Raw genomic sequence first — 16,107 nt, 5'->3', positions numbered from 1 at the left:
AGGCAATGATAACAAATCCATAAAACACATAATCATTATTACCCCAATTTGAAAACTTATTTGCAATTATACTCAATTGGTTGAAGTTGAAGAATGTAATAGTATTTTATTTATGAATAAAATTGTCAACATACACACAAAATCTCTAATTTACCCTTAGTAGAAACCAAATTAATAATTAAAAACGAAAGAAAGAAAGACTCTAGTGTGGTAAAAAGACCATTTTGTGGAGTTGGCAACTTACCACCAACAATCTTTTCCTTGGGAGAAGTCAATTCCCATTGACACCTCTTTTCCTGGACACATTCTTGGTCTGCCTCCAAAGGGCACAAATGTAAATGCTGGAAATAATTTATCATCCTCATGTCTTGATGGCTCAAATACTGGAAAGTAATTTGGGTTTTTGTTTGTTTTATACCTTCAAATATACAAATTAAATTAAACAATAGCAATATACCAAAATTAATAGTGTAATAATGCTAATAATTCAGTAATTAAATGCCTGTTTCATAATACAAGACCTCAGAATTTTCAAGTAGTGAAGCCTATATAAGTAATTTGAGATGTAATTTAGTAAACCAATTTTGTTTGGTTTTAAAGATTAGTTGATAAGTGGGTGTCTATTTCTTTGTTGCCTATAGACAAGTGCATGTTTGACCAAACCTAAGAGGAATTATTAGGGGTTAGGGCCAATCTTAATGAATCAATTGATTTGGTTCGATTCAATTTGATTTTAAAAAATTCAATTGCGTTTTGTTTTAAGTAATAGAAAAAAATTAAAAAATATTTTTGCTACGTTTGATTTTTTTTTTTTTTGGCGTTTTTTTCATCTCACGAGTATCTTCGTATTCAATTTAGATACCAGGCCAATCTAATTTTAGGATTTGTTTAAATTTATTTATTTTTAGATTAAAAAATAATTGATTTAATTCAAAAAGTAAGTAAAAATCAAAATCAAACCAAATTTAATTTTATAGACAATTCGATTTGGTTCGGTTTTTTCTGATATAAGTAGGAGTGGAGGATGGATGGTTTATGGTATCTGTTTCAAAAGAGTTTGTGGTAGAGGTGGTTCAACATAGGCATAATGACCATAGTTGTAGAACTGCAGTCTCGGTTATAAAAAGGTGAAACCGAAATCGAACCGCTTTTAGACGGTTTCTAAGACAGTCTTGGAACCGCCGGTTTCGTTTTCTTTCTGATTTTGAACCGAAATTAAATAATATATTTTAAACTTTTTAACATAGTTTTTAATGATTTGTAGCTTGAGTAAATAATAATAATAAATATTACTATTGAAAAAAAACTAAATCAATTGAATAAAAATTCTTAAAAATTGCTTAAAAAAATTTTATTAAAACAAAAAATTCAGTTGGAACTTTTTTAAGAACGTGTTTTTCACGGTTTCAAACCGAAACCGCCGGTTTCAATTTTAAAAAAATGAAGAACTTGAATTGAACCTTAAATTCATGATTTCGATTATGGTTTTAAAACCAGAACCGTTGACCACAGTTTAGTGTTGATTTTGACCGATTGAATTTCAGTTCAGTTCTAGTTTGAAATTGAAACGTGATTATCCCTAGTTCAACATAGTTCAGAAAATCCGTAGAGTTTAGAGTTCCAGTATTTGGGTAAGTTGGATTATATTTTTATACTTTTAGGTTAGATAGTGACAAAAATTTGAGCCCAACAACAAAAGAGGCCGAGCTTGAAACATTAAGCAACCTAATTCTTGAACTCAGTCCAAAATATATAATTCAATATTATTTAACTTTTCTAATTATATTACTACAAATTTAAGCACCTTATATATTTTAAATTGTTAATAAGATACATAAAAATAAAAATATATATTTGAAACTTTAGTTTAAAAAAAAAAAAAATATCACTTTGGCCTAAACTATTAAAATAATATCATGATTTACTAATTTGGTCTTTTACTTAATGAGATTTTTATCTTCTATTTGAATGCTACCGTTTGTCACCTTGAAACTAACGCTTCTTCTGTTTTTCCTTCTTTTTGTTTCAAGGGTAGACGTGAACTCTCCCTTCAGCAGTAAGACAGGTGTGAGAGATGTCGTCGCAGGCACGACTGGTGTGCGAGTCCTCATTGGAAAATTGATTCATGTTCTATTATTTTTTATTTCATTTTCGTTTTTGTTCTTCATTGGAAAATCGATTTCTATTCAACGATTTCATTTTCATTTTTGTTTACTTCTTTTTATTCTTCTTCTTTCTGTTTTTATTCTTTTTGTTTAGATTCCATTCTTTTTGACTATTTTAAAGTTGATATTCCGTTTTTTATTCTGTTTTTCTTGTCTTCTTCCTATTTGCTGCGATTCCAGGTTTTGTTAGTAAGTTATTTTGTTGATTATTACATGAATTTTGTCTGCATTTTGAATTGAAATATATATATATATATATATATCGTATTTACCATTGAATAGAAAAATCTAATTTTTCGACCTTTTTCTTTCAATTATGAAAACGAAACTATAGTTTTATTTTGTATACATACCTAGTTTTTCTGTTTTTTTTGTTTTTTTTTTAATTTTTCGTTTATTTCCTTTTATACATATTTCATTTCTAGTTTTTTTTTGACTTGACGCCGTTTGTGTGTATGGGGGTGTGACGTGGATTCATTAAGATTAGGTTGAATATTATTAATTTATTTTTGACAAAAAATGATATATATATATTTTTTTTATTTCTAATCTTTTCTTACATTTTGTTTATTTTGAAACTTCATCTCTAAAATTTATTAAGATGCCCTTTAAAAATAAACTAGTAAAATACACTCATAGTTTTAATTGCTGAGATGAGTTTGTAACATGTGTAAATGAAATAATACTTACATGCATATATATATAATATATAGTCATTGGTCCATGCTTCACGTGTGGCTATTTACATATATGTAAAAAAAATAAATTAACAAATATCTATCAATTTTAAGAGAAGAAAAAACAATATCCAAATTCAATAAAAAATGAAGGAAAGAAAAGAACATCTAAATCCAATAAAAAAAAAAAAAAAGAATGAAAATGTAATAAAGAGGAACATGACGTTTTTTTTATCATGGCAGTCATTTATGATAAATTCTACATAAAATGTCTTAGTAATTTCTTTCTTAATATAAATCAGCAATGAGTTAGAAAATTGTCTTCCATTTTACTGCGAAATCTTATTTTCATTAATTCATAGTTAAAAAAAAAAAAATGATCTCTCCATTATTGCTATTGAAATCGAAAAAGTAAGCACAAGAGTTATCAATCTAAATATAAGTTATCACTAACCACCAGCATAACTCAGATGTAGTTGATAATTTCTGAAAATCCAGATGTTGATGAATATGTGAATAATGTTGAAGTTGAATATCTGGCTGTGATATCTCATATCTGGCAAATTTGACTTTGATAGAAAAAAAAAAAAAAATTTAATAAAAGCTATACAAAAGCAAATGTTACTACGTAAAAGAATGAATTTTATACATAATACATTGTTCCAAAGATATTCATTAAATGAATATTATATGAAGATGAAGATTGAAAGTTACATAATCCTTATACTACCTCTGTTCCATAATACTTGTTACATTTGTAATTTCACGTCCCTTAAGAAAATTATTAAATTTGTCTAAGTTATATTAAATTATTGAGTAAATTGACTATATTATCCTTAATTTAATATTAATTTCTCTAAGAAAATAATTAAATTGAAATAATAATTATTGACCATATACAAAGGGTAACCATGGAAAAAAATATTTATTACTTCTTGAAACTACAAATGTGACAAATACTTCGGAACAAACTATTTTGTCAAATGTGACAAGTATTATTGAACAAGGTAATACTTATCCATGTTTTTTTTTTTTAAAAAAAAAAAAAAAATTATTTCTGGCGTTTACAGTACTACCAATTTAGCAGTCAACTTCTTGCAAAATTTCTAATATTATACCATATATATAGTTTTGGATTTGTTTCGAATTTTTGATTTATTTCAAAAATATCAACTTGTACATATCATACTTATAGCTTTATATTGATTTAATTCAAATTTTTGGGAATTTTAAAAAATTTGATTGACATTATACTCAACTTGTCTAAATTTTGAATTTTCAACCTCCTGAATAAGTATTACATAAAATATTAAGGGGGTTGAATCAATCATATCGATTTCAGATTAACACCTATTTGATTGTTGCACGCAAAAAAGATTTTTCAACTGTTTGACTTGTTTTTAATCTTTTTTGGAAAGAATGACTTCACTATTTTAAAATTCAAACACGCTAGTAAATATTATTTTCCAACCGATAGAAAATTGAATGGACCGCTAAAATATTATGGATTATAAAGCAGTAGATGGTCATCCATTTTAAATAAATATTTACTGAATTAATGATAACTATTAGGGTAGAAATGACTCACTTCTCAATATTTCTATAATTAAAACAAAATCTTCCATTTTCCATATTATCTATAATAATATATAAAAACGTGGGAATAAAGAGGGAAATAATGAAAATTTTAAAATACCCTTTACGAAAATATGAGATACCCTCATATATTCTTAGTCTTGGTCAATTAAAAAATTTTAATTTTAAAAATAATATTATTTTTATTGTAATATTTGATTATAATTTGAAAGATTTTAAAAAGAAAATATTAAAGAATTTAAATTTAAAAATATATGATATTTGATTGTAATTTAAAATATTTTAATTTAAAAGGTCAATTAAAAATTTAATTTTCAAAAGCTATAATATTTTATTATAATTTAAACATTTTAATTAAAAGAAAGATATGAAAAAGAAAATATTAAAAAATTAAATGTAAAATAAAATATATAATATTTGATTTTTTTGGTTGATTGTTGCCATAGTTAATTTCTAGATATTTTGATTGAATTTGCAGGATTTTTATATTCAATTTCTATATGTAGTTTTCAGATTTCTATATTTAATTCCTAGATTTTTTATTGAATATCTAGATTTTGTTTTTAATTTCTAGATTTAATCTCTTTATTTATATATTTAATTTCTATATCTGTCTTTTATAATGGCATAATAATTATTTTCTCTATTATATTTATAGTTATCACGACTTTTCTCCAATTTAAAGTCAACCATCTATGTCATGCAAATAAATCAAATAAATAATACTATTATATAATGTAAAAAGATCTTATTTTTATATTTTAAAATTATATTCAATAAAAATGGCTGCTTGACCAGAAAAAATTTTCTGGTCAATCTATCCATTATTTATTTATGACCTTTAATTTTTTGTATAATGAACCTAAAAAGCTTTGTTTGGGAAAATATTTACCTAAACTTAATATATGGCTAATGATTTGAAAAAATTGTTGCAATTTTCATTCCAATTTAATAGCGACATTTTATTTTTTTATCAGAATTAAGAAAATTATTGCGCTTCTTAAAATATAATGCTTTTATTGCGCTTTTTAAAATTAAAAACTCTCCATTTAATTTTACTATAAAACGAACAATAATTTTATTTCATATTAAAGCACTACGGTTACAATATATACGTACTTGCATTTTAATTTAACTACAATTAACGTAATTGTATATAAAAAATAAATGTAAATATAAAAATAAATTACACCTATTAAATATGTATAAAATTAGAAAAACATTTATTAAGTACTCTCAAAATTCTAAATAACCACTTAAAATGATACAAAGTAAAATGTCGCCTTGTTTTGTTGCTATTAAAATGGAACTGAGAGAATATTCACAAAAAGAAAATGGAATTGAGAGAATACTATTTTTTTTTCGACCAAAAAAATATTACAATATCCTAGTTTGCACTAAGTAAATTTATGGGATTGACTTATTGTATTGGTGATACCAAAAATAGATAATAAAACTAAGAGTAATTTGATCAAATTATCTGTTATCTTAAAATCAAGAGTAATTTGTGAAGATATTTATTGTATCCAATATAAATAAAGGTAATATTGGAAACCGTTATTTATTACTCTTCAAATACTCAAAACCATTTATATTTTGATATAAAATAATAATTCAAAAACACTTATATTTGGAATGGACGGAGTAATTTTTAACATATCCAGATAAAACTTAACGTCTAAACCTAACTAAACTCAAGTCATTAGACTTATCTCAAAAAAACCCCAACCTAGCCTATAAATGCTTTTCCCTCTATAAATACAGCAGCCAAGATATCAAATTAATATCAACCTAAAGAAATGAAGGCCACAATGCAAGCAACAAAACCATTACTACTTCAACTTGTTTTGCTTGTCATTGTTTCATCAGGTACTTCAAATCAAGTTATCGACAAATTTCTCCAATGTCTTCCTCATCAAATTTACTGCTCCAAACCCATAAATAAAGCCATTTATACCCCAGACAATCCTTCTTTTGAATCTGTTTTACAAGCCTACATTAAAAACCTAAGGTTTTTAAACAATACCACCCCAAAACCACTTGCTATCATCACCGCCTTGCATGAAGCCCATATCCAATCAACTATTATCTGCGCTAAGTCCAACGGCTTGCAACTCCGGATCAGGAGCGGCGGCCATGATTTCGAGGGTCTTTCTTACAGATCTGACGTCCCGTTTGTAGTTCTTGACTTGTTCAATCTCCGAGACATAGACATAGATATGGCTACAGAGACTGCATGGGTTCAAGCCGGGGCAACAACTGGTGAACTTTACTATAACATCGCCAAGAAAAGCAAAGTCCACGCCTTTCCGGCAGGAGTTTGCATTGCACTTGGTTTAGGCGGTCATTTTAGCGGAGGAGGGTATGGAAATATGATGAGAAAGTACGGTCTTTCTGTCGATAATATTATCGATGCGAAAATAGTTGATGTCAATGGAAAAATTCTTGATAGAAAATCAATGGGAGAAGATTTGTTTTGGGCAATTAGAGGAGGTGGGGGAGGTAGTTTTGGAGTTATCCTTTCTTGGAAGATCAAATTAGTTAAAGTTCCTGAAAAAGTAACAGTATTTAGAGTAGATAGAACATTAGAACAAGGCGCAACGGATCTGGTATATAAATGGCAACAAGTTGCCACTAAATTAGTGAAAGAATTGTTCATAAGAGTTCAACCTCAAATTCAAAATCCAACCAATGAGACGGAGAAGACAATTAGAGTAGGTTTCATTGGTCTTTTCTTAGGAAAAAGAGACGAGCTTCTTTCCTTAATGAAGAAGAACTTCCCTCAACTCGGTTTAAAGCGAGAAAATTGCACAGAAACGAGTTGGGTCGAATCTACATTGTTTTGGGAAAATTTGCCAATAGGAACACCTACTGAAGTTTTGCTAAACAGAACAGGACCAGGTGGAATATTTTTCAAAAGTAAGTCTGATTATGTTAAAGACATAATTTCAAAGCAAGATTTAGAGAACATATGGAAGCTTTTCTTGAAAACAGAAGGAATGGTTATGCAATGGAACCCTTATGGTGGAAGAATGAGAGAGATTTCGGATAGCGCAACTCCTTTTCCTCATAGAGCTGGTATTTTATTCAAAATACAGTATTTTACACTTTGGTTCCAAGAAGGGATAGAGGAAACTGATCGTCATATAAGTTTGGCAAGAAAAATGTATGACTCAATGGCTCCATACGTGAGCAAGAACCCCAGAGAAGCATTCCTTAACTATAGAGATCTTGATGTTGGTAGTAACCCTAGTGATAGGACCAACTTTGGGAAAGCTAAGGTTTATGGAAGCAAGTACTTTAAGGATAATTTTATCAAGTTAACAGAGGTGAAGAAGAAGGTTGATCCTAAAAATTTCTTCAAGAACGAGCAAAGTATTCCACCCCAATGGGCTTATTGAGTAAAAACATGAAAAGTATTGTAAAAGTTCATTGCTAGTCTCTTTTCATTAATTTACTTATATGTCTTAATTTATTGGTGAATTGAAAAACCTTTTCCCTTGTTAGAATTTTTATGGCGGCTTTGTATTTTATCTTTGACTATATAATGAAGCTTGTGCTGGATTTATACCTTTTGTTATTGCATCATCGCTGATGCAATCAATCCCCTTCCTGTTTGTCGTCTTTCTTTCTTTCTTTTGGTGCTCTATTTGTGGTCATTATTGTTGACGCAGAGATTTTTTTTTTTTTTAATTCAATTTTGATTTCCCAGTGAAGGAGGAGAAGAGTCGAGCATGATTTTGCGTATGGTGATTTTTTCCTTTGCTTTGTGATTTTTAAGATGAAAATTGATTTGAATTTTGAATTATGATAGAAGATTTAGAATTTTGAGTGAGTTGATTGGCCAAATACATAAATTTGTTCAAAACTTTCAAAAAATAATCTCACAGCACCCCAACTTTGCGACGACCAATTTTACACCTTAAGTCTATTTTTTTTACATTAGTCTTGCACCTCTCCATGCTCGTAGATGCATGTGAATAACTCTAGCGCTAATTAGGATAACTTAATGAAAAATAAAATGACACGTATTAATACAGTTTTGACACATCTTTTAACTTTTGTCTAATACCAAAGTCTTTCCTCTTCTCTTTGTTTATTTCTATTCAAACTATCCAAATAATACTAGTTTTTTTAAGTCATTTTGTAAATAAAACAACTAATTTATCCTTGTTTCTTGTTTCCTATTGATGATATGCAAAATGATAGAATGAGAAGTAATTATTTACAAATTGCTAGAATTAAGATTAATTTCGATTATATTAAATATCAAATGAATTTATGAAATTATTCATTTATTACAAACATCGTTTCATTTTCTTTATTTTTTTATGTTAAAGCAAATATATCAATATATTAATTATTATGGCTGTATGAAAATGAGAAAGAAAAAAGGAGTTTAAGTCTCTATAGTTTGTTGGTCTTTTACGAATGGCAAAATGATAGATGACGAGGGCTCTTTATAATCTATTTGTTTATAGGAGGTTAGTTAATTTTTTTAGTTTTTATTTTAGATTATGTAATTTTGTTTTGTAATTATGTAAAAGCAAATTAGGATAATCTTGGTAAGCACTTTTCACCTTCTAAAATACACCTCGTTCTCCCCACTTTTTACTTTCTTATGATTTTAGCTGTTTTGAATTTGTATTTAACCGTGATGGCAACATGAATATGTTAATATGGATTGGGATATGACTCCAACTGATTACATGCACATGGTCAAATATTCTAAAGATGAAAGTTTTGAAACGGGACAACTTACTATATTTATGGAATTCTTGCATTAAATCCATTTGCAGGAGTATTGAATTTCAGATGTGCAAACTCTAAATTTTTCAAATTTATAATTATTTCACAAAAAACATAAAAAAAAAACAGTTTATATATTCAAGATAGGGTGGAAGATATTATGTGATTTAAGTGATAGGAAAGAGTAGAGAAAAGGAAATTATGGGATTGAAGAGATCTGAAAGAAAAAACAGGATCTATGAAATTTAAAAATCTCAAAACTATAGCTTTTGGGTTCAATTTCGAATGGAGAGAGAGAAGTATCTTTCATGTGCTTTTTTTGTGAAGAGAGAACCTCAATTTGTGAAGAAGAATAAGAAAAAAGAGATGGAGTAGATAGAAGAAACGAGAATTAGAAAAAGAAGCAGACAAAGAAAGGGCAAAAATATCCAAATATCCCACTGATATCGTTTTAGCCCTTTTAGGTAAATATCAAGCTAGCACGCTCTCTAGGACGTTTGAAGACACGCTCTGCCTTTCCAGCGTGACAAAGTGCATCATAATTATAAAAAATAAAACTTGAAGTGCAGGATGGGTTAATCGTACGATTAAAATATAAGGCGCCATAAGGATGAAATAAAAAAGTTTAAGGGTAAATATACGTATTTGGCCGAGTTGATTTCTTATCTCCACTTTTCATTATTAATAAACCCTTTTGATTGGGACTCTTTATGACGTGCGTTACACTTTGACTATACTCGTTATTCGTACTTGTTCAATTTTTTATGTTATCGCTCACTTTTACTTGTTATTTATACTTGTTTTTATTTTTTAATATTAAATATTCATTATATTTTTTGTCTTACATTATTTAGATTTTTTCCAAATAATTTTCAGATCTGTATATAAATCTTAGTTATTGTCGCCCAATTTGGGATTTGTTATCGCCCATATATCGGGATTTTGTTCTCAGATTAAATTCTAAGTTATCGTTGTCACCATTATGATGATTATGTTTAGCGTTTTTTGTTATTTGGATAGTTATGCATGAAGGTAATAAGATCGGACAGATAGAAAGACCATGAAATCGAACAGTGACCATGAATAGCCATCAAGTGGAGCAAGCGATCGCCGATGACACAAATATTATGCTCTATCAACTCGATCAAATAATTCAAATCAAGATTGTGTTTTTTTATTTTTTCTATAAGTGGTTTATTATTAGACTTCCTATACAAAAATATAGAAACATATTGATCTATATCCCATATCTGCATACAGTTTCCTATTAATGAAATTTCTAGTTTGATTTTTTCTCCAAAAAAAATTAGTTTATTTATTTTTATAAATCCAGGAAAAACTTAACATTTTCAGTATTTAGACCCAAGCCAGTAGGCTCACCCCCAAATAATCCAATCTAACCGAAAATGTTATGTAAAATGTGGTACCAAAACAATACAAAGTTCATAAACGCTAACTATTACTTCTCGTGAGATAAGAGAATAAATAGTTGAAATAAAATCGAACATAAACTCTTTATAATCAAGCCAAAAAATCACTTTGCGCACAAACTCCTTTTTTAGCCAATAATCTGCAAAATTATTCTTCCTTCTTTTAACTTGATAAAAAGCAATATGTACTAGAGATGAGATCAAACAATACTTAATTAAATAAAAGCATATAAGCGACTTGTCGTGTCTACGGAGATTTTGGTCATGTCCATTTTAATAAAAGCATAAAAAACATACTTGATTAAAAGTGAGAATTTTCTATTTAGAATTTGACTAAACTTTCTAATAGAATTTAGATTCAAATAGGAAATTAATACATGCAATCAAAATTAAGCCACTTTTATTTTTCAACCAATAAAATTAAAATCCTAAGAATTTCCTATTTAGAAATAAATTAAACTTCTTAATAGAATTTATATTTAAATAGGAAATTAATATTACCAATTAAAATTAAACTATCTAAATTTTTCAACCAATAAATTTAAAGTTTTCAATGACATTTTTGTTGATCCATAAACTTAATAGGGGTGTTTTAGAAAACTAAAGTTCCTTATTCGTACTTTTAAACATACTAGTGTTTTTTATGATATATATTGCATGTTGATTATGCTCGTTATATATTCATTTTTAACACTTTTTTAATCGTTTAATTTATCTATATATGAAATACCCCGAAATTTTATTTTCAAAACTTTGGAATTTTTATTAAATCAAAAACCCGAATTTTTGGATAGTATGGGTTGTTAAGACCGAGCAAGTTTAACTTGAGCCTGAATTTGAATTGGGCCCAAGCCCAATAACAGACTGTCCGGAAATTTTGATGAAATAAAATGGAACTCTACGATATAAACTAATTATCCTAAATTAATTTATTATTATCATTATTTGTTGTACTATTAGAAAGTAAATTGAAGAGATGTTTTATGATCCAACTAAATAATTAGATAAATTAAACCGGACCTAAAAATCAATTAACTATGTTGAAACCAAACGAAATGAGACCAAATCACTGAATCGGACCGAACCGGTTCGAATCGAACCGGACCGGCCCATTTCCTTTCTTTTCTTTTTCTTTCTTTTTCTTTTCTTTTCTTCCTTCTCCTTCTTCAGTAGCGTGACCACCTCCTCCTCCTCCTCCCTCTTCTTCGATCTCCTTCCTCCGGCCACCAAATTCGGCAAATGAATACTCTAAAAACATCTACTCAACGCGAGGAAGAAGATTATAGCGTAGATTTGAATTGAAATTGTGTCTATTTTGAAGGGGAAGAGCTTGAAGTTTTGGACACCCTTTTTCCGGCGATCACGCCGTTTCAGGCAAGCCTAGGGCTCAAGGCCACCGTGCACGGCGGTCGGCGGCGGTGGTCCGGTGACCGGACGGCGGCACTCCGGCGAGGCCCCGAGAGACAGAATCCTCTTCTCTTCGCGCTGATCATGGAATCGTCGCCCGATTCCCAATGGGTACGTTCTAAGATTCAATTCTTAATTTTTATATATATAAAGAATTAATTGACTAATGAAATTAATCGAGTTATTAAATAGACTAAATTGAATAACAAGATATTAACTTATTGAATTAACTAAAAAATAAAAAAAATAAAAAAAAATAAAAAAAAATATATGAACATTTATAGTCTTTTGTAAATAAATTAGATTGATTAGTGTGCGTATTTGGATAGCGAACATGATTTGTTAACTGGTTTAGGACTTTAGAATAAACTAATTGTAAATTAGTTTAGAACATTGTCAAATAAATTACATGATTATTATTATGACTAGGTGATTTGAGGAGAAAGAATAAATTAGAATTAGTTAATTAGTTAATTAGATAACCATTAGATCAAAACTAGCCGATTGTGCATAAGAGAAGTAAGGCGAATTTTAGTTGGTTAACGGCTAGAATCGAAATTTGATAAATTAAGACTTGGGAGGCCTAGTCATTTTCGATATCGATATAAAAATCGAATTTTAATAGGTAGTAGTTATAATTAGTTATGGCTAAAATATGTTTTAGCTGTTTAACAAATTAGTTACCGTAAAGCTAATAACTTAATTAATAAATGATCTTATATGGATATTATTAGAATTAGTTTGTAAATTTTTAGTTGAGTGTTGATATTGTTGTTATGAAAGGAGGATGGGATTTTAAATTGATTGATTGCCCGACGGATGGGCTGTGTGCATTGATTGAGAAAGAGATAATGATATTGTGATATGTAAGCAGGTAGATAGTCCGATTTTTAGGGGAGGTGCTGTCGAAATTTTGACAGAAACTAGACTAAATTTTAATTAATCACATAATTAATAAGTTTACTTAGAGTAGTTCTATAATTTGGTACATAATAAATCTGGTGCTCTGATTATTTATTATCTTTATTATAGATTTCATTATTTACATATTTACTTATTTATTTTCATTCTTATTGTTATTATCGTTATTTATTTTATTATTGTTGTTTATTGTCAATACTATTATTTATTTATTTATTTGCATTGATTTTGGATGTTTAATTGCGCATTGCATTACAATGTCTAATCGATCAATATGTTTGCATTTAATTGCAATACTTGATTAATTGCGTTGTGATATTGTTGTGCTTTGTTGTGTGGAATTGGGATGAAGTGGGTCACCATGGGTTTGTGAGGACGGTTGGACCGTCGGCCGGGTAAATGGGAGATCGGCGCCCCCGTGTGTACCTACTGTTGTGATTTATATGATATGGAAAACCACAGGTTGGCTTCTTTATTGGGCGCACCTGATAATCTAGGTTTGATCGCAGCCCGCAGGGTGGCCTCCTGTTGTGAGCGCCTGATGATCTAGATTTGATGGAGACGACCGGGTTGTCTCCTGTTGGTATGGAAAAAAAAAGAGAGAATGGAAAAACAATGAGAGGGCTGGTCAAGTGAGGATTAGACCGGTCGGCCAGTATGGGGGATCGGCTCCCTGGTGCACACGTTATGAGAGGATGGGCCATGTGGGAGGACGGCTCATCGGGGGTTTCGGTGACACCATAGACCAATTTCCACGTGATGTGATTATTTGAAGGTGATATTGTTTGTGAGTACTGGTGACATGCTATTTGTGTGACTGGCTGCGTGAGCATATAACTAGTCGGACGACTAGATTTATATATATTTACACAATTGTGTGAATGTGTGTGTTGTGTAATAATAGTTACTCCTTAGAAAGCTCACATATCTTGTCTAATTTTTCAGGAAGTAAGTTTCTCTCTAATTCGATTTAGGATACGTTTCTTCGACGCAGGGCACTAAAGGAATTTTCCCTAGTTCCATAATTATTTCACTATGTAACTGTATGTATAAAAGGCTATGTATATCAATCAGTTAGTGACTCCGCAGTTGTAGAATTTATTTACATTTAGTTGTGAATTATCATAGACGAAATTATTTTGTGAGCCCATATTAAAAAGTGATGTATTGTTAATTGGGCCCAAACTGTGAAATGTGGTAGCTGATAATTTGGGCCGAAACTTGATAAAATCTTGAGGTTTATTTTTCTCTATAAATATGAGCTGAACGTTTAAAATTAATTTGAGGTAGTAAATTTTTAGTATTTCAGGCTTACTACGGGCCTCGGGGGCCTTAAGCTTACCTGGGTCCTAGTGCCGGTCCGGCCCATGGAATCGGGTCGTGACAATATACTACTCAAGTATAAGTTTTTGTTTAGATTAAAATAAATACAATTTGTTAATTTGTGTTACACATTACCGTACAAACTACTTGTAATGCTACTTCTTATGTACTTAATTTATTTTTATATAATGATGAAAGTGGTCTCAAATTAAACTTCAACATCATCCCTAAACCTAATCCTTCAGTCCCTAATTTATAAATATTGATTCTTAAAACCCTAATAGATGCTTAAAAAGAAAATCAAGTCATCACTCAAACTCTTTTTCGGCCCTCAACACCATATCAATATCACATAAAATATAATGAATAATAATAAAAAAATATGTTTTACTATTAGGTAAAAAAAAAAGAAATGAAAAGATTATCTGAATTATAATGGTAATCATTTTGACTATAGTAGCTATATTACTTACCTAATGCATTAGAAAAATGAATATATGCATACATACACATCCTTGAAACTCCAAAAAGTGACCAAAAATAGAAATATATAATTTTATTTTTTTTCCAGTTTCATAGATAATATTTTCCTTCAAGTTAAATAGATTTAGAATAAAGAGAAAAAATATTAAAAAAATTAAACATACTTACTCATTAAGTAAGAGAGATATAAATCTCTTACTAAATTAAAGTGATATTAGTTAAAAATTAATTCAGTAACGAACAAGACAATAAAAATTAATATTAAAAATAAAATATGTTTCAGAATTCAACATATAATAAGAAACATATCATATCAAAAATACAAATTTGAATTTCAAAAATCAATGTCTTCTCAAATTGAAAAGATCATAATTTAATGAAATTTAATGTTGATGGACAAAAAAAATAAAAAAAAACACTAAATTCAAGTCAATAAACGAAAGTTACAAAGCAAATCATGCTGGGATCCAGTATTGGTAAATTAATAAATTTATTCAAGTATTTTGTTTCTCTATTATTTTTGGTTACAAATTTAAAATAAATAAATAAATAAATTAATTAATTAATAGAAAAAGAATAGATAAAAAAATATTCTATCATCTCCAAATAAAACTTTAATTTTTCTTTCAACCATAAAAAATATAATTTTTTCTTTTTTATTTCTTTCCTAAATAAAATATTATATTATATTCTATTTGAAAATTTATTTCTTAAAAAATATATCCAATCAAATCATACAAATATAAAGAATAAAGAATAAAGCACGTTAAAAAAGAATATATTTTTTTCTTTTTGATCTCTCTCCTGAATAAAATATTTAAAATTATAATGAAAATGAAAATAAAGATTTAAAAAAGAAAATATAAAAATGTTCAAATGTCTCGTTATCATATATATTTATTAAAAAATAAATCTTGAAAAGATAAAATTTAAATTTTGAAATTCTTAATTATCTATAAGTTAATTAATAAAAAAAGATTACATAGTTTTTTCTCTTTTAGCTTTCTCCTATATAAAATATTTTAAATTATAATAAAATTAAAATTAAAAGATTTAAAAATAAAATATAAAAATTTTCAAATGTCTCATTCACATATATATTTATTAAAAAATAAATTTAAAAAAGATAAAACTTAAAATTTTGAAATTTCTAATTATTTATATGTACTTATTTAAAAAATAATTTTCATAAATTATACATAATCAACTAATAAAATATAATTTTTAAGCTGACTATGACTAAGATTATTTCAGATATTCCAAATTTCATTCTTTTAAGCTTACAAATAATTCTTGTTTTGAATAGAATTCTATAGGAGTCGTGTTAATATCTTTAATTGTCATGAAGTTACTTGC

General features: G+C 28.1%; 1 protein-coding gene and 1 long non-coding RNA gene across 2 annotated transcripts; both read left to right on the top strand.

The window, feature by feature from the left end:
* Positions 1 to 6,175: 6,175 nt before the first annotated feature.
* On the top strand, positions 6,176 to 8,006 carry LOC105636945 (berberine bridge enzyme-like 17). Its single transcript, XM_012220355.3, has one exon. It carries the CDS (start codon positions 6,238 to 6,240, stop codon positions 7,837 to 7,839), a length of 1,602 nt encoding a protein of 533 aa, XP_012075745.1. The 5' UTR covers positions 6,176 to 6,237; the 3' UTR covers positions 7,840 to 8,006.
* Positions 8,007 to 11,791: 3,785 nt separating this feature from the next.
* LOC149493080 (uncharacterized) lies at positions 11,792 to 14,225 on the top strand. Its single transcript, XR_016322863.1, has 2 exons — positions 11,792 to 12,135; positions 13,891 to 14,225. It is a non-coding gene; the product is annotated as an uncharacterized LOC149493080 (long non-coding RNA).
* Positions 14,226 to 16,107: the final 1,882 nt, after the last annotated feature.

The sequence above is a fragment of the Jatropha curcas genome, chromosome 10, assembly GCF_041381405.1.
Source record: "Jatropha curcas cultivar XTBG-Jc1 chromosome 10, XTBG_Jcur_1.0, whole genome shotgun sequence".
In the NCBI taxonomy this organism is placed as follows: Eukaryota; Viridiplantae; Streptophyta; class Magnoliopsida; order Malpighiales; family Euphorbiaceae; genus Jatropha; species Jatropha curcas.
This window is presented reverse-complemented; position numbering and strand designations above follow the sequence as displayed.